This window comes from Tribolium madens, unplaced genomic scaffold, assembly GCF_015345945.1.
Source record: "Tribolium madens isolate multiple individuals breed KSU strain unplaced genomic scaffold, Tmad_KSU_1.1 Scaffold_20;HRSCAF=117;Tcas5.2_LG4, whole genome shotgun sequence".
Classification (NCBI taxonomy): Eukaryota; Metazoa; Arthropoda; class Insecta; order Coleoptera; family Tenebrionidae; genus Tribolium; species Tribolium madens.
The window spans coordinates 5573371-5596445 of record NW_025400985.1 but is presented as its reverse complement, the minus strand read 5'-3'; the positions used below and the strand labels follow the sequence as shown (position 1 = coordinate 5596445).

Genomic DNA, 23075 nt, shown 5'->3' with positions numbered 1-23075 from the left:
TTAGTAACGAAGTTTCTTTTTCTTGGCCTATTGCTTTATAATATAATAAATACTTGATGCAAAAACGACAGAAATGTAGATTATATCCTACAATACGTTTACATAAATTAGAAATAAATTATTGTCATCAGTAATGTAAGGTCACTTTCCATTAAAATAATAAAATTTAATTGACGTCACTTGTATCACGGCCAAAGTCATTACACATAATTTTCCTACATTTGCACTTTTTTTGGCGTTTGTTCGATTTGTACATGTAACACGTATTTAAATTCACGAATTATGCAAATTACTTTTTATCACTTTGTACTTCAGCTAATTGTAAGTCACCTACTTTTTATAATTTCACCTGAGGGATCAAAGTTCGCCAAACTCGTGAAAACTGGCCAATTCCCAAAAAAATTGGACACTTTCCAGAAACAGTTTGCTCCCAAACATTAAATAAATACACCAATTTTTATTGAAATAATAGACAGTATGCGAAAATGGTCTTTACTTACAAAATAAATAAACTACGGTGAACTTCAAAAGAAACACATTTTTCTATGAAATTAAATAATTTAATGCGAGCCATTACTTTGAGTCGACTGATTCAGACTGTCCTCATCGTTGTCCTCAAATTTTATTTCAATCTGGCAAAAGAGGAATGAGCTTACATTACTCGAAATAAATAACCCTTACTAATTCTCCTTCATTTTCATTACTTGTTTCAGGTGAATTGTCCGTCCTATCTGCTGATTTATTGTTATTAGCAATCGCTTTTCTAAATCGTGCTTCTTTGGGGCTGTAATAATACCTTCGAGAAGCGTGAAAAAGATCAATTTTTGTTTAAATTATTTTACTCACCCAGGATATTTCAACTTATGTTCCTCATCAGCCCGCTTTGCATCTTCATAAAAAGCTTCTTTAGTTTCCTGCGATAATGATTTCCACATGTTTCCTAATCTAACTGATATGTCTTTATTACTTTCACCTGTAAAAATAAAAATTATTAAAAGAATTTGAATTGTAGATTTGGAGACTTGGATGTTCCACTGCTAGTTTTTTGCGCCACTGGTTTGCAAAAATCATAAATGCGTTAGGAGGGCGTGGAATACGTGCTAAGTCTTGGGTATCAACAGGGCCGGAATCTTTAGTAATTTTCTTCTAAAATAGATGATATTAAGTGATGATCTTTGGTAATTGTAAAAAAATACTTTGTCTGGAGGTGCAGGTGACGGCAGTTTCCGTTTTTTAGCAGATGGACTCTCCTTAGTTTCTTTATCATTCTTCTGATCGATTTGGACCACTTTATTACAGGTAATTTTTTTATTTTCGGCTGTACTTGTTTTGTCGTTTATTGGAGATGTCCCTTTTTCGCAACTTTTGCCATCATTTGAGTGCGTTTTGTGTTTGTCTTGTAATTCAACCGAACATAAGCCCTTCACTTGTAACATTTTACCCAACGATAGGAATTGTTGCATATCAGAATCTGCTACTTTTACTTCACCTTTATACATAAATTGTATAACTAATTGGAGATCTTTGAATGTCACATCATTTAGTAAAATTAAAAGTTGAGGATTCGTGTGACTTTCAAATATTTTCTGCAATTATTTTTATGATTTATTATTTTAGCAATAAAAAAAGTACCTGAAAATAAATGCTGCACGCTGATAACACCAATTTGTGTGCTTTAATAAACTGGCCCTCACAACCCAACGTAACATCAACTAAAGCTTCTTGGCTTTGATGTTCGTTAAAAACGTTGATCAAATTCGAAAAATAACTATTCCATCGCAAATTATAGAGTTCAGTTGGAGTGCTCAATTGGGAGACCATTGTTGCTAGAAAAGTACATTATTTAGACAGGCGTACCAATCTCTATAACCTAAATAAAAGTTTAATAGATAAACAGAACTAATTATCTCAAATTACTAAAAGATTAGTGCATTATCAAATTCAAATTAATTTACGTGAATATAAATCAGTTACTAATGTGAAAATGGCAGCACATGCAACAATCAAATTATATTTTTAGGTTTGTTGCGTTTGTGGCAGAAGTGACAACAAAGTGAGAATTGTAGTAATTAAATATGCGGAAAGTGTGTACAATGACAATGAAAACTTACGCAAAATTTGTTAATTTGCTTTAAAAACTGAAATTTAATTATGCCAATGTGGGCATCCTTGGCACAACAAACAATCGGTAACAATCGGCACACTTGCGCCATCTATCAGGCGCGTTTGTTTAGAAAGTCTTTTATTTTTTGATAAATATGAGACAATAAAATAAGATCAAAATTAGTTCCTCAACATAATTGACATCGTTTCAATTTATTTGTTTTCTAAAAAATAATGAACATATAAAAAATATGTTTTTGCTAAGGTGTATATTTGGTTGCATAAACATTAACATTTTTACGAGATAATTAATTATTGATTAATGTTCAGTATTTTTTTTAATATGATATAATACAAATCAACTCGCCTTATTTAATACCCATATTTTTTCGGCAATTGTTTTATTTGTAATATTTTTAATATTCGTTTCGTTTGTTAGCTTCTGTTTGGTGCCGCCATCTCTAATACACCATTTTAGTTACCATTCGCACAAAAACATGGGTAAAACCCCGAATTTCAATATAAAAAATTATCCAAATCCTCATGAGAAATTCTTAAAACTCCAATTCCAAAATGAAAAATCCGTGAATACTTTGTAACAAAATACAGGATGTCCCACCAGTAATAATGAGACTGAAATTTTTTTTTGAAGCAACCAACATTACTTTTCAAAAATAACATGGATATTAAAATATTTGGTTTTGTTTTAATAAATTAAACATAATGACCAAACAGAGCATTTATAATTTATAACAAGTCAAACCTTGGAGAATTGGAGAATGAGAATTACTAAAATGTTGACGAAAAGACCAATAAGATTCCCATTTATGAAAAATGTTTAAAAATCGCAGACTGCACGTTTCTATCCAAATAGATAGGGGGGTTGCCATTTAATTTTTTTTTTTCAAAACTCAAAAATTAAAAGTAATTTCGAAAAATGTTATTCTTGATAAATTGCCACATATTAATTGTACTTTACACTACACTCATTATTTTTTTCGTAAAGTGGTTAGTTTACGAAAAAACGCTTGGTTCCATACCTTCTATTCACCCAGTATGTTTAGTGTCAAAATTCAGTCATTTTTGACAACGTCAGTTCGCCACCAGATTTGGAACAAGCTCTATCCATGTTATCTTTGAAATGAAATGTTGGTTGCTTCCAAATTTTTTTCAGACTCATTGATACTTGTGGCACACGAATTTTACGGGAAGAAATTATAAACCATAGAAAATTTTACTTTGTCTCACATTTTTTGACATTTTTTATTGCTTCAAATACGGGATACAAAAAGTGTAAGGAACAAAGTTGTAGAAAATATTTTTTTTTTACGAAAAAAGTTTGGCATCAAATCTCTTTTTTTAACGGTTTAGGTTTAAAATCTTGATTAGAGACGGAACAATCGGTAGAGCTCATTCCATATCTGGTGGCGAACTGACAGTGACAGAAAAGACACTTGGAGTGCGCCCACTTGGTTAAGATAAAAAATACATGGGCGTACTTTTTTTCTCTAAAAATTTTGAAGACAAGGATTGTTAGGAATATCATTTTTGAAAATTCTTTCCATGCGTTAAAAATTTAATAATTCGTTCATCATTCTTCATYTTATGATGTACGAGTACCTACTTATTATAATTTTTTAAAGAATAACAGTGGTTTTAAAATATTATTTCATACGACGCCTATGAACAATTTTTTTTTTTAATAGTAAACACATGTTTAGTGTCAAAATTCAATCATTTCTGACAACGTCAGTTCGCCACCAGATTTGGAACAAGCTATATAAACGAAATGTCTTTGTCACTGAAACATCTATGACTGTCTCTAGGGCTGATATTTTGAATTTTTTGAATTTTTTAAAGGAAATTTGATTCTCTACAACTTTGTCTTTTTTTTCAAAAAAGGCAAAAACATACTGGGTGCGCCAGAACTCACGCCAGAACTCACGCCCTAGGGAAAAATTTCAAGTTAGACATTTAACATTTTTTTATATCTATTTAATGTTACTGATGATCTTGTGTATGTTTTTTTTACAATTATTTAGTAAAGGTACCAAAATTTTGCCAATAAAAGCGACAAATAACTTTGAACAGTTACAATTTAGGATAGAACTTCCTTCGAATAGCCTGTAATAAAAAAACTTGGAAAATTATTTTTCCAATAGAGATAAATAGAGTCAAAGTGCAAAAAAAACTTTCGTAACTTCGATTTCTTCGGTTTCTTACTTTATATGACATCTTTTCTGGGGCGCGAGTTCTGGCACAGCCTGTATACAGTGACGGTGTTATTTCGCTGAACATCGTTTCCATGTTCAATTTTTGAATATTCGTGTCAATACATTGTCAGGAATTAGTTGTTGCAAACAATGTCGCTAGGATTGCTTGAGAATTATGTTGTAATTGTTGGACAATAATTAAATTTTAATTAATAATATAACTAAAACGAGTGACAAAGTGACACTGCATAGTTTGTTTTTTCATATATTATTGTACTATTTGTAAAAAATGGCAATGTTGATGATTGACTAAATTGATTGATTAAATTGTATTAAATTGATTGATTAAATTGTATTTTTTTTAAGTGTAAGTCAAAGTAAATTAGGAAAATCTAATGGAGATTATTACATCGAGTATTTGGTCAAGTTCATTATTATTCCTCGTGAATCATACTGTATTTATGTTTTTTCAGTTTTTTATATTTAAAACTTATACAGTTAGTACAGTTGGTACAGTTGGTGGACAAAAAAAACTGAGATAATCAAAATTTGCTCAATGTGTATTAAACTTTTGAATTGTCACCCAAAATAAAACTTGACTGCAATTTAAAAATGACCGTTGTGGATTACATCAACAGTTAAAATAAGCAAGGGATAACATTTATTATTTTGTGCAAAATAACATTTATTAAAAGCGAAGAATAATGTTTAATGATGTTAATAGCCACGTCAAAAATGTTGTTACGTTTTTGTCGGTTTAGAATAAATGTTCTTAAACGCAGAAAAGTATGGAGAAAACGATTTTGTCCTTTAATACATGCTTGCAAAAAGCAATATTTTTTAAACACAAAAAACAAAGTCTTATTTGTTTTAACTTATCGGAAATCAGAAAAAATTGTTTGTTCCGACTAATACCACCAAGGACTAGATAGTCATAAAAGCCATTATCTTTTCTCTGCATATAAATCAACGAGAATACTGAAACCTCGAATATGAGTATTCGGTGTTATAAAAACCCCAACATTTCAACCCTACTAATTGCCTTATTCTTCTCTCCACTCTATTATCCTTGCTGCTATCCTGTTACCACCGTTCCATATTTGACTGCTTCGTATGCATTCCTAGTCTGGTTGCTGGACCAGATTTTGTCCCGAAATATAAACGAATCCATAAATCTTCCCCCGATTTTCTAATTTCTGCTGTTTTTACACAAAGACCCTCAAAATTTATCGTTCGCAACACTCACATTAAATCGAAATCCAGACAAGCTTATAAAAATGAGGGTAATAAAATGTTTGTTTTCGACTTTCAATGACGCTAAATAAGATCGTTTTAATGAGGGATGAAAAAAATCCAAATCGAGGATAAATAATATCGATTTGATCGTAACGTGGCCGTGGGTAGAATGACGTAGTTGAAATTTCGACCAATAAGAACGTCGGAGTTATCGTCACCTCCATTTCTGCGGCAACGGCAAATGATTTCCCCGAATGGACTGACGTCAGAGGACCTCAATGGGTTACCGGGGTAACGGCTGCAAGCATGCAAGTGCAACGGGACCAAAACTGGAGAATATTTCCCAAAATCTCGCCCACACTATTCGTAATTACCATTACGGCATGACTACCGTAATTCACCTCTAAAACATTAAGGGTGTTCCTCCGATTCGAGTCGATAGATTGGCCATCATTTAATGTCCTGATTAAAATTGTATGCGTCTCGACGACGTCGGCGGCATCGCGGCGCATGTCCATGACGTCAAAACCGCCTCCACAGTTAGTCGGGCTTGGAAATACGTTGAGGATGTATTACAATCGGGGTTGTTGTCTGTTAATTCCGCAAAACGCGTCGCGACCTGTGAAAATGTCTGTGATAGAGTGTTACACGTCGATCAGTTAAACAAAACATCACGCAACAAAACGGTAAGTAGGTGAAAAGGGCCCAAAATTCAACGATGGGTGCTTGATCTTCGACAATTTGACAGTTCGCGACCATGTTGTGGGCAGATTCGTGAATGAAATAGACATGATGTAGAATGTAGGTGAAAGAAGAGATAGAGATGGAGAAAATACGGATCAATACGGTATGCTGGATCTTGGATACCGTTGCTGGGTCGTAGACGATCCCCTAGCGTTTATTTTTGGCGTTTTTAATGGTTAATGGGCGAGTGGAACTACACCGCGATAACAGAAACGCTGATAACTTCATTCAAGATTATGCTGATTATTGCCTGAGAACATGGAACACCAATTGGCCCATTCATGAATCACACATTTTACCTTATTATGTATTTTAAGAGCGACGGTCATTCGTGGTTTTCGGTCTGAAACCGTTTAATGGTATTTTTAGACGGCGGTATCTGACGCGCGTATCATATCGATTTATTTCTATATAGGTCATAGTTTAGACAAGTTTACAGATCATTGACAAATCTGCATCGTTAATTTAGTCACGTCTAAGGCCCTTAACTATTTTTACATCAACGTTGTTAAACGAAAATCACCAAACGTACTGCAAAAATGGTGGATGCGCCGGGAGAATTGATTACCCAACTGTGATTTCGGCTTTATTTTATTTCTAGTTACTCCAACCTGCAATTATATCGATTTTTACTCATTGTAGTTTGAGTAAAATTTTAATAAATGGGCCTTTCTCCTAGCATGCACTCGCTTATTCTCTTTTAATCAATTCTATTAAAAATATATTTCAGCGTAAGTTTCTAATAAAGTTCATTCGTGACTGAAAACTTCTTCCGGGTCTGAATTTACGATGTAATCAAATCGAATGACAATAGTGAAAACCAGAATTGATAAAAATGAAATGCCATCCATCAGATTAAACCGATATTCAGGAAATACTAGTGTGTACACATGTCACATTATTTTTTCGTAATTCGTTAATGTTATTATGGTTTTACAGAACTTAAAAGGCTAATGAAAAGCTGTTGTAGAAGTGTTAGTGTCTTTTTTTCAAGGCTATTGTCTCGATTTACAAACTTTACTCGAGACTGTTATTTGTTCCTACCGGCCTAAAAACTTATTAATCTAGAACATAAATCTAACATTTAACATTTGAGCTAAAAATAAAACTGTTGATGTTTTGTGGCCGAGGCGTAGCCGAGTTCAGGCATCTGGCCAAAACGTCTTTTTTCGTGATATACAGGGTGAATATAAAGTATGGAACCAAGCGGTTTTATTTTTGATCATTTGCCTCCAGGAAATAATAATTAATATAAATTAGAGTAATATAAAAAATGTGATCGTATTTTCAGAACGAAATTTTGTTTTGTTTTTGAGTTACGCGATTTTTTTTGCCAAAATTGCAATTTATGTGAAAAAATTTTTTTGAAAAAATTAAATATAAAGCAGATAGTTGTAATCCTTAGACTATAGCTTTTATGAGAAAATGATTTTATAGTGGGTTGCCATTTAAAAAAATTATTTTTTTTGTAGAACTCAAAAACAAAAGAAAATTTCGAAAAATTTTATTCTTGGTAAATCATCACATTTTTATACTACTTTATCACTCATCAATTAGTTTTTTCAAAAAATAAATAGTTTAAGCAAAAAACGTTTGGTTCCATACTTTTTATTCACCTGGTATTTATTCTTGTGTGTTATTTTTGACTACAAGTCCCAAGTATTAAAAACTGATAACACTCGTTCTTTATCGAGATTTTCTAATTGTTTTTACTAAAATGTAGTTTTCGCTAATTGATGTGTTACAAATAAACAAAAGTATTAAGATTTTTTTATTTTTAACATTGTATTTCAAATTTACCCAAAAAATTAATAAAAAAACAATTCAAATTATAGAAAATATGTTTATTAATTAATATAATCTTATACCTAGCTCGGATAATATCTATTAACCACTTTTGAACAATCTAAACTCAAAAAAAAATCTTATTGAAAGCTGCTTTTTAGATTTACACATTTTCTGCTCGACTGCTCAAACCTTGACCATACTTCGAATAGAAAAACCTAATATGAAGTTCGCATTAGGTTACTTTGAGAAGCAAAAACCTTTTTATCCGCAGACGTCACAAAAGTGACCATTTTTATGGCTAAATGTTACAAGTAAAAGTTTTACCTTGGAGTAAAAAATCTAATTTTGCGCCTAGGCTTTTTTATCATTTATATCAACATTTACCAATGTTGTCTCTTTAGCTGTTTCAGCAATTTCTGGAAAGGTACATCAAATTTTCTGCTTCTTCTCTTTACAAAAGGTGCTGCTTAATTAATCAAATTAATTATTATCAATCAGTGATCAAAGTACGTGTTGAACCTGAGGCCACGTAAATTCGTATCATATTCCTTAATATTATTCCATTCTCCTGCACATAAGAAGTTCTCAAAGAACGATATCTCCAACTACGTGCTTAGAACCTTATTAAACAAAGTTCAACGCATAATAAATTCTGGACCACTAGCTCATGAATCATTAGACGCTGAAGAAGTGGAAGCTCCAACCAAGGCCGTTCTGCGCCAGAGAAGATTAATCTAAACACCGTATAAAAATAAATCTGAAAAATATTCTCCAGAAAACTAATACAATCGACATGTCATTCCCATAAAATTTTATTTAGAATGAAAGAAAGKATGTTGGTGCAGAGCGTCAAAAACTCTCGCTCTATATAATTTATCGTCAAATCGCCATTTTTCTTATAAATAGCCATGTTTTGACAATACTCCAATATATCATTGATATCCTATTTGAAGCAAATGCGCCACTTCACCATCTGTTCCAAAAAGTTATAGCTGCGACGTGGCAAACAAGAAGGAAAGTTTTTTTTCAATTTCATCAGTTTTTAGTTTTGATGGCAAGTGCGGTTACGGTGAGAGAATAAATGAATATTTAATGACAGTCGATTGGGTGGCCTAAATTGTATCAAAGTTTCGATGATAACACAATTTCCTGCATCTGGAATCATTTGATTATTTTCTTTTGCAGGGTTTTGAACAGGATTTGATTGATCATGCCGGTGGATGAGCGTGTGGCACGAAGCGTTGCTCTAGAGCAAGCGTACGTGCATGACGTCTACGAACAATTCTACGACAACCCCAGAAGCAAGCCCTGGCCCAAAGTAAAACAGTTTTTGCAAGATCTAGAACCCGGATCTTTGGTGTGCGACGTCGGTAAGTCATTTTTTCAAACAATCAAAATAAAACATTAAATGTTGAGCGGATTTTCAGAAAGCAAAAAACTGAAATTAATTTATGCTCGCAAAACTACATACCTAAACAAATAAAAATAGTTTCAGTTGGTAATACGGGTAGAAAGTAAATTAAAACATAATTTGAAAGCAATGTGCAACAAGAAATTAGGACAAAAAAGACAAACTTGTTTATTCAACTATAGTTTGGTTTGTTGGAGTGAGTATTTAAGACTAGAAAACATCAATTATTTATTTTTGTGTGAGCAAATATTTTCAAATATTTCAATAGTTATATTTCATGAAACATTAAGTGAGAGTGATTTTATGATTTCTAGAAAAGCATGTAAATATGTTTACATTAGAAAAACTTTTACTTTGGTTGCTTTGGATTCTTTCCAACGTTAATATTGACAACAGTTATGTTTATTGCATGCTAACGTATTCTTATCTACTACTTTTTTCTCAAGATATGCAAACAAGAATGTCTCAAAGTCTGCTACGAGTAAGTGCAAACAGTACATGATGGGATCACTGATATTTTTTTTATATGTTACGTGTGTAATATACAAAGTTTGTCAAGTGAAATGTTACAAAGTACAAATCGCATTTCCTTCCCTATACCAAATAAACAAGGTTTAATTTTTTCTTTATTGGCAATAAGCTTTTTTTGTCTTATCTTATTTGCACATATTATAAGAAGCAGAAAAATTGACCATCTGCTCTTTCTAAAATAATAAAAAAATTATAGTTATGTTTAAAAAGTTACGATTTCTTTGTGTGTTTAAAATATGCATATGCCGTTTCAATGGTTCATTTTCATTTTCTTCAGTGCAAAAAGATGACTGAGAAAATATAATATACTACTTCAAAAAATTAAAGGAACAAAAAATTTTCCTAAATTTTTTAGTGATTTTTGAAAAGCTGTAACTCATCGAAAAATGGTCGTATCTAGATTTAAAAAAAACTATTTGGAAGCTTTAAGTTTCTAGTTTTGAGATCTTTTGGCAAATATTTTTTCTCTGCTACGGTTATCACGCAATTCTAAGTAATAGCGCGAGGAAAAAAATATAAATTTTTATGTTTTCGTTTTTGGTCTACGGACGTGGGGAATTTTTTTTAGTTAAGTCTATGCATAGGCCCGATAGCATGTTTGTTTACCTTTAATATGCTTTTTTCATATTCTCTTTGCATTAATTTGTCGCTGAGATATCTAACTTTAAATGAAAAAGGATCCTCAGAGAATATGGGGGTAGTGTCAAAAACTGGAATAAATGTCATAAGATCCTCTTATGCTGCTTAATTTTTGAAAAAGGAATTCAAAAATGTTTTAGATTTTTTTTTAATTTGTAAAAAAATTCAAGAAACAATACAGATTAATTTTTGAAAAAAATTTTTTTTTTATTTTTTTGAATATTTTTTCGATTTTTTTCAAATTTAACTAATGCAAAATTGTGGAAATTAAAAAAAAATGTTTTTCTCATCTTGACGAAGATTAGACGATGTTCAGAAACAATATGTACAATTGTTACTTTAATTCTTTTGCCAAACTTTGATCAATCGGTCCGAGAAAACTGTTTGATGGATCGATTTAAAAATTACCAGTGCTGTAAAAACATCTAAAAACAATAGTCTCCCCGTCAAGATTTACTAAAACAATGCAAAAACTTACTTTTTTCTCTTTTTTTTTTAATTTTTTTCCAAAAAATCATAAGAGGATCTTCTAATACATTTATTCCAGTTTTTGACACTACCCTTATATTCTCTGTGTGGCCATTGGTTGTTGAGATATCGATGATCAAAAACAAGAGGATCCTTTTTCATTTAAAGTCAGATGTCTCAGCGACAAATTGACTTAAAGAAAATATGAAGAAAGCATATTAAAGGTAAACAAACATGCTACCCGGCCTATGCATTGACTAAACTAAAAAAAAATCCCCACGTCCGTAGATCAAAAAACAAAAACATAAAAATTTAGAATTTTTTTTCTCGCGCTATTACTTAGAATTGCATGATAACTGTAGCACACAAAAAATATTTGCCAAAAGATCTCAAAACTAGAAAATTAAAGCTTCAAAATGTTTTTTTTAATCTAAATGGGACCATTTTTCGATGAGTTACAGCCTTTCAAAAATCACCAAAAAATTTAGGAAAAATTTTTGTTCCTTTAATTACTGTAAGCAAATAAAATGATAAGATACCATTAGAACTAATGTTAGGCCATAATTTATGTATTTCATAATTGTTTAAAATCCAAAAACCTGCTTCTCTTTTGATTTCGATTGCAGTAGTTCTGAAAATAGACATTCTGTAACTTAACTTTTAAAGTAAAGGCAAGAAAGTGTGGAAAGTCTGGAAAGAAGATATATGGCGTATTGAAGCACTGGGTAGCGCTGGGTATTAAGATTTAATAAAATAATAATTTAATAAATAAAATCATATTATACATGTAAACTGTTCCAATAACCGAGAGATTGGAAATTATGGTACTAATAATTACTATGTAACACAAAGAAAAACTAAATGAAATTTACTTCATAAAGTAAATAGGTATGCTTAAAATTTGCTTCATAATATGAAATAAACTTCATGAATCAAATTTGTTCTAATATGTAAATGTGTTGATTGTTCATAATAAATCATTCTAGGTGCTACAGTATTTAACGTTAAAAAAACTTCCATGGAAGCAAGTCTCCAACAAAACAAATAGTAAATCTATTTGCGGACCCATCTATTCTCAGTAGTCTTAATTTATTACAGTCTTTTCTTACAAGTCTAAAAAATAAACTGTAGGAAAAGAAGTAAAAATATTTAGGTAAATAAATTTCACAGAACCTCAAGAAATTCATTTCGTATTGTTAAAATCAAAATTATACTTTTGTTTAAAGAACAAAAAACATACCAATATATTGATTGGTAATAAAGGTCCTCGTAGAATAAAAACGTTTTTGACTTGTCTAAAACCCATAAAAACAGGGTAGTCGCTGACCAGGAACAATGAATTCCTATTTTCCGTTAGAGTGGCATATGACATTTATTAAAAAGGAAAATGTACAAAGCATTTTCAATTCATCTGTCACGTTCCACTATTATCTTGCAAACTATTAATTTGCAGTTGACACCAATGTCCTATTAATATCTATATATGACTAGTTCAAAATACAAATCCACATGTGCTTATCTGGAGCTTTGATCCTTCTTTGCTGAGCTTCATTGTATGATTTCAAAAAAGTTTTTAATCAACTCTAAATGTTTTAAAATTAGTAGAATTTTATTTGTTTATGATTTCAAATAATGATATAAACGGCCAAAATGTAACTTTGTTCTAGTTTTAAACCGTAGATGAAGTTTTCCACTTACGAAATTGTAATAAATTTTCAGCAAACTTAGAGATATTATTGTAGGTACAGTGCAATTAACTTTTTTTCGCCATATCTGTTCCTTTTGTTTTTCTAATTTTTTTCTAATTTCCCATCACTTTCCTCTCTAGGAAATTTATAATTTGTCACCGACCCCTTTAATATTGTTGCAGGTTGTGGAAATGGGAAGTATTTGAACGTGAACACTTCGATATTTAACTTGGGGGGCGATAAATCGATGCGATTGACTGAAGTAGCCCGAGACAAGGAAAACGAAGTAAGTGCCACGTCACCCTTTTACACACAGGAAATTTCCCGGAAATTGTACAAACTGATTGAGAAGAGTTTCGTAACTTGCCTTCTCTTATCTACATATAACTGAGTTCGCCCAATAGCTAATTTATTTTTAATGATTGTTAGGTTATAGCCCTCGACAATTTAGCGCTGCCTTTCCGCGACGAAAGTCTCGATGCCGTGCTTTCCATTGCCGTCGTTCATCATCTGGCGACAACGGAAAGGAGAATCTGCGCCCTCAGGGAGTTGGCCAGAGTTCTAAGGATCGGAGGACGACTCATCATTTCGGTTTGGGCCATGGAACAAAGCCATCGCAAGTTCGAGTCTCAAGATGTCTTAGTTCCGTGGCACAGACCTAAGCATTTGAGCACTCCTTCCCTCGAACTCACCTCGACGACTAATACTTCGGAAGACGACTGCCTACCCCCATATCACGCCTACACGCAAACTTCCGACAGCGACTCTAACAGATCCGTTAAGTAAGTGAACATGTTTTATTAAAATACATTTGCAGCTTAAAAACTCTTACAAACTTCGTAAAAGTGTATAGAGTATTTCATTTTTATTAGAGTAAATTTATTTGAATGTAGAACCCTCGGCAGGGCCAACCTATTTCAAAATTTTATACAGGCTATTCCGGATAAGCCCCACATTAGAAGTATTGGGAGTTCTAACAATAATATTTATCTAAAATTTCGTTTATAGCCGTAATCGGCTCAATGAAAACATTTTCAAGATGGTGGCACTTCCTGTTACACCAGAAGTGGATATCAACTGCGTTATTTTAAATAAAAAGTTATGTTTTTATTGCGTTTTTGGATTACTCAAGTGATTTCGAGAGTTTTCATTATTTGAAATATTTAGATTTTTAAAAAATATTTTGGATTTGAATCTTCTTATTCAAAAATCGATAACTCTACCATTTTTGATTATGTTGAAACCGTATTTGGATATACGAGAGAGAAAGGTTAGATCTTTCCTTTAGTGTATTCATAATTGAAAAAAAATTGTAAGGTAAGGTTACGTTTAGGAAACTTCAAATACCCTTAACTCAATTTTTCTAAATTAAACACCCCATTTTTTCCACTTAATAGAGGAGAATTTAGTTCTGCTTCGATATGTATTAACATTTCCTATAGTTATGTTTGATAGTTTTCGAGTTATTGTAACTTCTTTTAATATTGTGAGAAATTCATAAGCCATAGCTATTTGAGCACACGTTATCATAGAAATAAGAAAAAAATAGAACATCAAAGTTATTCAAATTTAGATTAAAAAAAATAATTTGTGTTGTAAAAAAATAACTTGGTTATTTTAAATAGAAAGTTATGTTTTTATTGCGTTTTTGGATTACTCAAGCGATTTTGAAAGAGTTTTCATTAGCCTTCTTTATACCTAAGTTTAACCGTATTTGAAATATTTGAAATTTGAAATATTTAGACTTTTTAAAAAAAATTGGATTTGAATCTTCTTATTCAAAAATGGATAACTCTACTGTTTTTTATTATGTTGAAACCGTATTTGGATATACGAGAGAGAAAGGTTAGATCTTTCCTTTAGTGCATTCACAATTGGAAAAATAATTGTAAGGTAAGGTTACGTTTAGGAAACTTCAAATACCCTTAACTCACTTTTTCTAAATTAAACACCCCATTTTTTTTCCACTTAATGGAGCAGATTTTAGTTCTGCTTCGATATGTATTAACATTTCCTATAGTTATGTTTGATAGTTTTCGAGTTATAGTAACTTCTTTTAATATTGTGAGAAATTCATTAGCCATAGCTATTTTAGCACAAGTTGGCATAGAAATAAGAAAAAAATAGAACATTAAAGTAATTCAAATTTAGATTAAAAAAAATGTATTTTCGAACAGAATAACACAATTGTAAAAAACTAACTTGGCGTTTTTTACTTGCAAAATATTTCCATGACAATTTTTTTTTCATACACTAAAAATCCCATAAGTCGCAGTGTTTTTGTCACTATGACAGGGACAAAAGTTTGCCCTAACTATTACAGCGACAAAACGCAACCTAACTTTTGAAAGCGTCTGAATCTAGTAGGTTTTACGTATTCATTAAATTGTGTTACCGAATTACACTCAAGCTTTTTTTTACCAAGAAAACTTGACATTTTTAATTCGAGTTTTGTTTCCTTTAGGCAATTTAACTCAAAAAACTGCCAGAAAAAATTACTCGCCCTACGGACTCGTAATTTTATCAGAAGCAGTTTTTTTCGTTAAATTGCCAGAAAACAAAATTCTCATTAAAATGTCAAGTTTACTTCGAAAAAAAAAGCTCTCGTGTAATTATAAGTGACCAACTATGCGAAAACTTTCTTTCTTGCATTTAGCGACGAAAAAATGGGAGTCTTCCATTTGAAAAAATTCAGTTACTTACAGGTATTTGCAGTTTCTCATACATAAGCTTAAATTTTGGAGGTTTGTTAATTAATTATTTTTTCAATTATAAATAAACGAAAGAAAAGATCTAACTTTTCTTTTTGCTCAAATACGACTTCAAAATAATAAAAAATGGTAGAGTTATCGATTTTTGGAGAGGAAGATGCGAATTAAAAAAATTCAAAAAAATCAAAATACATATTCTCTTTCATTAGGGCCTTTCATTTGAAAAAAATTCAGTTACGGGTATTTGAAGTTTCCCAAGCGTACCTTAAATTTTGGAGGTTTGTTAATTATTTTTCCAATTATAAATACACGAAAGAAAAGATCCGAGCTTTCTTTTTCATATGTCCAAATACGATTTCAAAATAATTAAAAATAGTAGGGTTATCGATTTTTGGAGGGGAAGATGCAAATTAAAAAAAATCAAAAAAGTCTAGATACCTCAAAAACAGTTAAAGGGTATAGGAAAGTCTGATAAAAATCTCTTAAAATCACTTATATGATACCCATTTTCGGTGCTGCCATCTTGAAAATATTTTTATTGAGCAGGATCTAAACGATGGCTATAATCAACATTTTAGAAAAATATCACTTTTATATCCTACTTACTTCTAATGTGAGGTTTAAACGGAACAGCTTGTTTACTAATTTAATAGTAGGTAATAAGAAAACCGAACATAAATAATTAATAAAAAAAACTCTTTCGCAGATCAAAGGGCATAGTGAAAAAGCGTGGGAAAACCCGACACAAGGGCCGTTCAATAGACCCCGGCCGCAATTCTTCTCCCAGCAGTTCTAGTTTATCAAGTCCCAACGAAACTTGTTACAGTTTCGTGCGTCGAGCCATTCAGAAATTAGCAGGAGGGCGAAGGGTTGGTGTGCATAGGCCTTGGTTTTTGGAAAGTTGGAGTACTTGTGCTAAAGAGCCGTCACATCAACAGCATTACGACCACGACGGATGCGAATGTTGCGACTGTAACGAGAACATTCAAGACATTCCCATCGAGCTGAGAAGGGTCGACGAAGAGGATTTGCCTCAGAGGCGTCAAACTTTTCCATCATCTCAACTAGTTAATGATATTTCGAGCAACTTGAAATCGAAAAGTATGACAAATATTAAGACTGTTGAAAATAATAATATCGTAAGGTCGCAATCAAACACGCCGAGTGTACCGGAAATCAATGTGTTGCCGGAAATTAAACCGAAGGCCACTCTATCCAAGCCCAAGTTGGTTAAGCAAAAAAAATCGATCTGTGAGGAGGACGATGAGGAGGCTTTAGATCAGCCGACTGACATGAAAACGCTAATTAATAATTTACCGGATTTTAAGGTGTTTCATGCGAGGTATCATAGAGGTGGAGTGTTTAAGCAAAGGTCGCTAAATGAGGAATTGATGTCGACTGATAGATTGAAAGAGAAGGAAAGGGTGCGGCAAAATATCCAGAAACAAGCATCTTTGAACGAGGATTTAATTTATCAAAGACACACTTTCGACTCATTCAAAGATTCTTTCTTTTCTGTTTCTACTTCAAAGCGCTTCCAATTAATTAAAACGGGTTTTACGAATAAGATTAAAAATTCCACTACGATAGAAAAAGTTACTGGAACATCGCTGAAAAACGGATTCGTCAGAATGTTCCAAAACTGGAAAAGCTCCGATCTGATATCACCCACGATCCCCGAAAACGAAACAATCGACCCTTTGAAAAAACCAATAGTGATCGAAGAGAAAAAAGACGGTTCCACAACGGAAAGAAGACATTCCAAAGAAGACGGTTCCGACTCATCCAAAGACAGTAGTTTGCAAAGTGATACTAGTGTAGATTCCGAAGACTCGTTCGCTTCAGTTATATTTGTTCCGAAATCGGATCCCATGTCGCCGACGCCACTATCACCAGGTCCAATCTCCCCACGGATCAAAACTTCTTCAGTCCCTAACTCACCCCGAATCAAACAATCGTCCTGCCCCACCAGTCCCCGAATCAAGCAAATGCCTCTAACAGTCTATCCTTTAACCAAACAGCTCAGTTCCCCCAAACCAACCACCTCCGATATTCTCTCAGACAAATCAGACAGGGACCATACGGAAAGTACAATAGTAAGGAGCAAAAATCTTGCACAAAAGTACTCAGTACCTCAAATTCCCAAATTTAGAAGAACTAGTCTAAATTCCCCTAGTGTAAACACCAGTCCGGAAAAATCGCCAGTAGAAAAAACCGAAACGAGAACCGAGAGACTGAAAAAAATTAAAGAACTACTGACACAAAAACCCGGCTTTGGGGCACGATCCAAATCCCACTATCCCATAGTAAGACATTCTTCAGTAGCCAATGGGAAAGTCGAAGCAGTCGCTAAGCCACTCCCCAAACTTCTAACACTGGAACTCTTCAATCCGGAAGTTGACGACAAAGACAGTGATTCGAGTTGCGTGTCAAGCCCTGATTCCATTGACAGCGTTATAAATGTGCGAACAGACACCACTAGAACCAAATTCAAATTCCCTCCCTCCAAAAACAAAGAATCTAAACCGATGAGTCTCCTCGAAGCCGCTGCCGACGTGGCCAATACCCTCGATGAAGCTGTGGAAAAAGTGATTAAATCCAGCCCTCGCACTAAGCGAAAACTTCAAACCGGTGACGTCCTCTCCATCATACAACGACGGTACTCCACCGACACCACCCCCCTTTTAGGAGGCCCCACGTGGGACGAGGAATGCCACAAACATCTCACCGACTTTGCCGATAAACTTAGCGAGAAGCTTCTCCAAGAAATCGATCAATATCAGGAGAAAAGTAAAGCTTTGACCACATCGATCGAGAACATCGACGACCCGTATATTCATCGATTGAGCGAAGAACTCGACGATCTGTCTAAATTAAGTGCTGAGATACAGAAACAGAACGAGTATTTAGCCAAGTTGAGTGCAAGTGATAGTTTGTTTAATCGACCTTGTACAAAGTGTAGAGAAGTCGAGTGTAAATGCTACGAAAGAACTAAAACGAAAGAAAAAACTGAAACGAAAAAAGTGCCAGTTAGTGAGTATTTCAGTGTGAAAAATGACGCTTTTAAAAGGTCGCACACGAACGAGTCGTTGAGTGAATCACCGGAGTTTGCTTCCAGTTGTAAGCTGTCAGTTAGTAAGACTTCCATCAGGATGGGAACGTCGACGGATTCATGCGATTCGGATAAAGGTAAACCACCTAAAATTATTTCTATAGAATATCTAATTGAATGTAAATCAACAGAAAATAAAACATATTTGAAAAATCTGGTTTTCCAAACAATAAAATAAAAATTAAAAACATATCACTTCGAAATATAGGTATGGGAATGTATATTTAGAAATGAGGAGCAGACTTTCAAAAAGCAGTTTGTCCAAATTTGCATTTTTGCAGGAGAGAACAAAAATTGTCCTTCTTTTTAGAAATAATTTTAATTTTTTATATCAGTGACAATAAATGTGAAATAGTACATTACAAGCGAGGTGGTATATATGGCATTACCCCTAGTGTTTATGTATACGATCGAGAGGCGCCAGCATATTATTTTTAATCAAAAATAAAATTAAATTCTAAGAAAGTTAAGGTTCAGAAATGTCAAAAAGAATATTGAGATAATGTGTGAATCTGATTTAAAATCGTCGAAATGGAGCAGTGTACTCTCCCAGAAGTAAGAGAAACTGTTAAAAAGCAATTGAATAATAATTTATCAAGATATTATGCGTAACTTGACAATTTGAAAGAAAAATTTCCCGGTATATTTGTAATTTTAAGGTTGGCTATCCTGCATATCACCGCCCAAAAGAAGTAATAATATTACTCCTTATGAGATTTAATGATGTCTTTCCCAACCTTTAAAAGGTTAGTAATCGGCTTATTACATTAGTGATTCAGTACACACTGAATACAATTGGACACTAATTTTACGGCTGGAGTACTTAGGCATTTTACAAAAAAACTTTAAAAACCTTTATCTCAATTCATAAAAACATGGACAAATTTCATTTTGAAAGTCTGCTCACAAAAAAAAAAACACAAAAAGACAAGTTTATTCCTCACAAAAATTTGAACAGACCAGTTTCTTATTTTTTAACGTAAAAGACAATAAAACGACCAAAACGAAAAAAAAAAAGATAAAAAAATCTGTCATACACCTACACAGTTTGAGTTTTATACTTCCATCTTTTATAAAGATGGGGGGACCTTTTCACAAGCAAAGATGTTATCAGAGGCTATCTTTTTGGTTTTACAAGATTTGTCAAAAAATTACATACAAAATTGCATTAAGTAATGAAAACCCTACAAGATGTTAAAATCACCTTCACCAATATTTTTTATAATCTGTAATAATTTACCCAAAAAGAGATTCGAAACAAAATAAAATATTAATAACTAATTAGGCTATTCTCTAAAAATCTGCTATAGTCTATAAGCTGGTATATTCCATAGCTAATAGAGCTCTGTATATAAATTTTTTAAAGTCCTTATAGAATCGTATCAAAATAGGTATTCTCTAAGCGTCTATGTAAACATTCGAGTTATAGCGCTGTAATTACCCTAAAGTCTGTTTTTTATTAAGTGGAAATGTCAAACAGTCTTAACAAATTTATTCATGGTAATTTTTGGATGTTGGCAGTTCCAGTTTTTAATTTAATTAATAAAAAATGGCATTCAGCAAAAAAAATCGTCTAAGAAAATTTAGAAATGAAAACACAAAAACGGGAACAAATTGAGTAACAGTTTTTGAAAATTTGAAGACGAAAAGTCAGAAAAAGACTACCGCTAAAATTTAGACACAATTTGTAATGTAAATTTGCTAAACATTCTCTAATTTTTAGTAAGAAATTAATGAGAATACAACATAAACATCAAAGAGAAAAAAACGTAATTAAATTAGTAGGATTGTTTGCAACGTTTTTAAAGAACGAGTTGAAGAAGTAACAATTTTGAAACTAAAGCCGAAGGAGAATTTAGAAAATGCATCAACTTTGAGCTCATATTAATAAATTACACAAAAATTTATTACCGATTTTCATAAAACCTGCTTGTACCTTTTACAAAATAACTTTTTTCTAAATAGACACTCTTTTTATTAAAGTTTTTGTAGTAAGAAGCTCATTACTGTCCACAACATTACCTTCTTTTTTCTTCATTTAATAATAAATATAATGCAATTAGTGCAATATTATTACGATCCATCACTGAACTATGTACTTATTATTAACTTTACACGATACCAATAATTATAAGAGAACAAAAATTAGCATCACTGGCGAAATACGGAGAGAAGTACTTATAATAAATTATTGAGGAGTGACATTGTTACTATGACAATATATCGTTATAAAGACTATAAGTCTTTACGGTCAGCAAATTTCTCGCCATAACTTTATAGAGATTTTAAGCTTATAGAATTTTAGGTATAGAGAAATATTTCCTTAGAGAATTCGATTTTTACTTATAGTCGATAGCTTAAAGAGTTATAGCGCTATAGCACGTATTTTTTTTTTACAGAATAGCACATTCAACATCGCTATTTGAAACAGATTTAATTCTATTTAATAAATAAAAATTTTCTTTGTGTTATTTAAAGTAAATAAGAAAAGACTGAAAATAAAAATACACAAAAAAACGATTTTCTTTTAAAAATAATATACTATGTAAAAAGGAAAAAAAAAACATTTTTTCTATCAGAGACAAACATTTTTGCTTACAGCTTAAGTTTTTAAGGTTTAAAAAGAAAATTCCTGTGTTAGGCAATAACTAATGGCTTTAGACTTTCTCTAGTAGTAAATTTTGTCTTTTCGTTTTTAGGCAGTAGCACCAACTCGATGATTTCGAGCGTGGCGACATCAATCAATTTCGGTCAGTCAGTGGAGTCGGCCGATGGTCTTGAAAGTCACAAAGACACTAACTCGATCAGCAGATACAGTGACGGGGGAAGCACCGCATCCTTGGCCTCGTGTCCCGAGTGGAAAACGATTAAACCGAAAACCGAAGAAAGATTATCGAATTCAACCATTAGTCTCGAGAGCGATTCGTCGAAAAAGCGCGAAAAGTCGACACTATTGAGTGATACATCGCAGGATTCGCTGCCATCGGACAATATCGGCGGCGAAATAACCTATCATAGATATTATCACGTGTTTAGAGAGGGAGAATTGGACCAATTGATAGAAAAATATGTAGAAAACCTCCACATTATATCGTCTTATTACGACCACGCCAGCTGGTGTATAATTGCCGAAAAGGTGCAAGTATGGACTATCTGACGTGTTGGAATAGAAATGAATCAACGTCAAAGCACAATGTACATAAATGTTCTCTTTAATATAGGCATTCAGATAGTTGCAGGCCACTCATCTTATGAAGGTTGGGCTCATTTCTCACTTCGCAAATAGAGATTTCCTCTTAGGAACTTTAATCAATTCCTGGCCTTACCTTCGACTGTATAGTTTTTCATAAGCCTACATTAATACTAAATGCTAAAGTCGCCTACCTTGTTAGAAATTAATAGAACTCTATTACAGTTAACAGAATGTGTAGATTATTGCTAATTAATCATGGTTCTGTTTAGAATTCTTTTCATATTTCAAGCTCAAATCGACCTATAGTCAAACTTTGTGTGTTTATGTAAAGTATAGCAAATTAGCTCTTATATTTTTTATACAATAATACAAGTAAAATAATTAATTCAATGATCATTTCAGTATTTTCGATTTTTTCACGCGCAACTTCCCGTTATATGTTCGTTCATCACAAAACTGTACCGAAATTGTGCTGGAAAAATCATTTGCCGAATGAGATTTTAATTACATATCATTTATTAATTATACGTTCCAAAGAATTCAATTTCATTTGTTTCACAAAATTTCGGAACAGTTTGCATTTTCTAAACGATTGATGAACTGAAACTAGATAAGTATGAAAATGAAATATGCATCTGTTTTTTCCAAAAGGTTTTTATAAAGTGTGTGGAAAACAGATTTCGTATTGTAAACGGTTGCAGAAAATCTTCCCCATGTCCATTTATCGCATTAAAATGCTCCTAATTTTTTATTGCTATAAAATGTAATGAAAAGTACATATGACCTAAGAAATAATAATCGGCAGAAATTTTTAAACATGAGTTTAGCGTTAGATAACGTGACGACTCTTTTAGGTAACTGACGCAATGTTGCGTAAAAAAGTCCTCATAAATAGTTGAAGATAGCTTTAAATAATTGATTCTTGATTAATACGCTATTTTTCATATCTTACGATATATTTATAAAGTAATACAATTTGGGGTTAGTATAAACCAAACAGACAAATAATAACAAATTTCTTTGATTATTTAAAGGACTCATCCAACTCGGTTACCCATCTTAAGAAAGTATTAAACTTTGTGCCTGTCTTGTATGGTGGAGAATTTTGATACTTAAAATAGGATTCAACGAAAAACTTTGATGTGACATGTATTTCACTCTATAAATCATTAAAAACTACAAACTAAATTTGCATTTGACTTGTTGTGTTTAATAAAAATATACTCAAATGTTCAACT

The 23075-nt window shown here is 32.3% G+C and overlaps 2 protein-coding genes across 3 annotated transcripts; one reads left to right on the top strand and one right to left on the bottom strand.

Moving 5' to 3' along the window:
- Window positions 1-478: 478 nt before the first annotated feature.
- LOC123005316 (putative high mobility group protein B1-like 1) lies at window positions 479-2218 on the bottom strand. 2 transcript variants are annotated; one of them, XM_044399000.1, is made up of 7 exons: window positions 2112-2218; window positions 1633-1826; window positions 1197-1586; window positions 1023-1146; window positions 847-973; window positions 682-796; window positions 479-632 (listed from the first exon to the last, which is right to left on the bottom strand). In XM_044399000.1, the coding sequence occupies exons 2-7, from the start codon at window positions 1819-1821 to the stop codon at window positions 561-563; spliced, it is 1017 nt and encodes a 338-aa protein (XP_044254935.1). In that variant the 5' UTR covers window positions 1822-1826; window positions 2112-2218; the 3' UTR covers window positions 479-560. The 2 variants fall into 2 exon arrangements, with proteins under 2 accessions (XP_044254935.1, XP_044254936.1); XM_044399001.1 differs by having other exon boundaries at window positions 682-784.
- A 3894-nt stretch (window positions 2219-6112) lies between these two features.
- Window positions 6113-23061, top strand: LOC123005434. The gene is made up of 6 exons (XM_044399183.1): window positions 6113-6238; window positions 9270-9454; window positions 13004-13107; window positions 13251-13603; window positions 16239-18721; window positions 21344-23061. The coding sequence occupies exons 2-6, from the start codon at window positions 9295-9297 to the stop codon at window positions 21799-21801; spliced, it is 3558 nt and encodes a 1185-aa protein (XP_044255118.1). The 5' UTR covers window positions 6113-6238; window positions 9270-9294; the 3' UTR covers window positions 21802-23061.
- The last annotated feature ends 14 nt before the right edge of the window (window positions 23062-23075 follow it).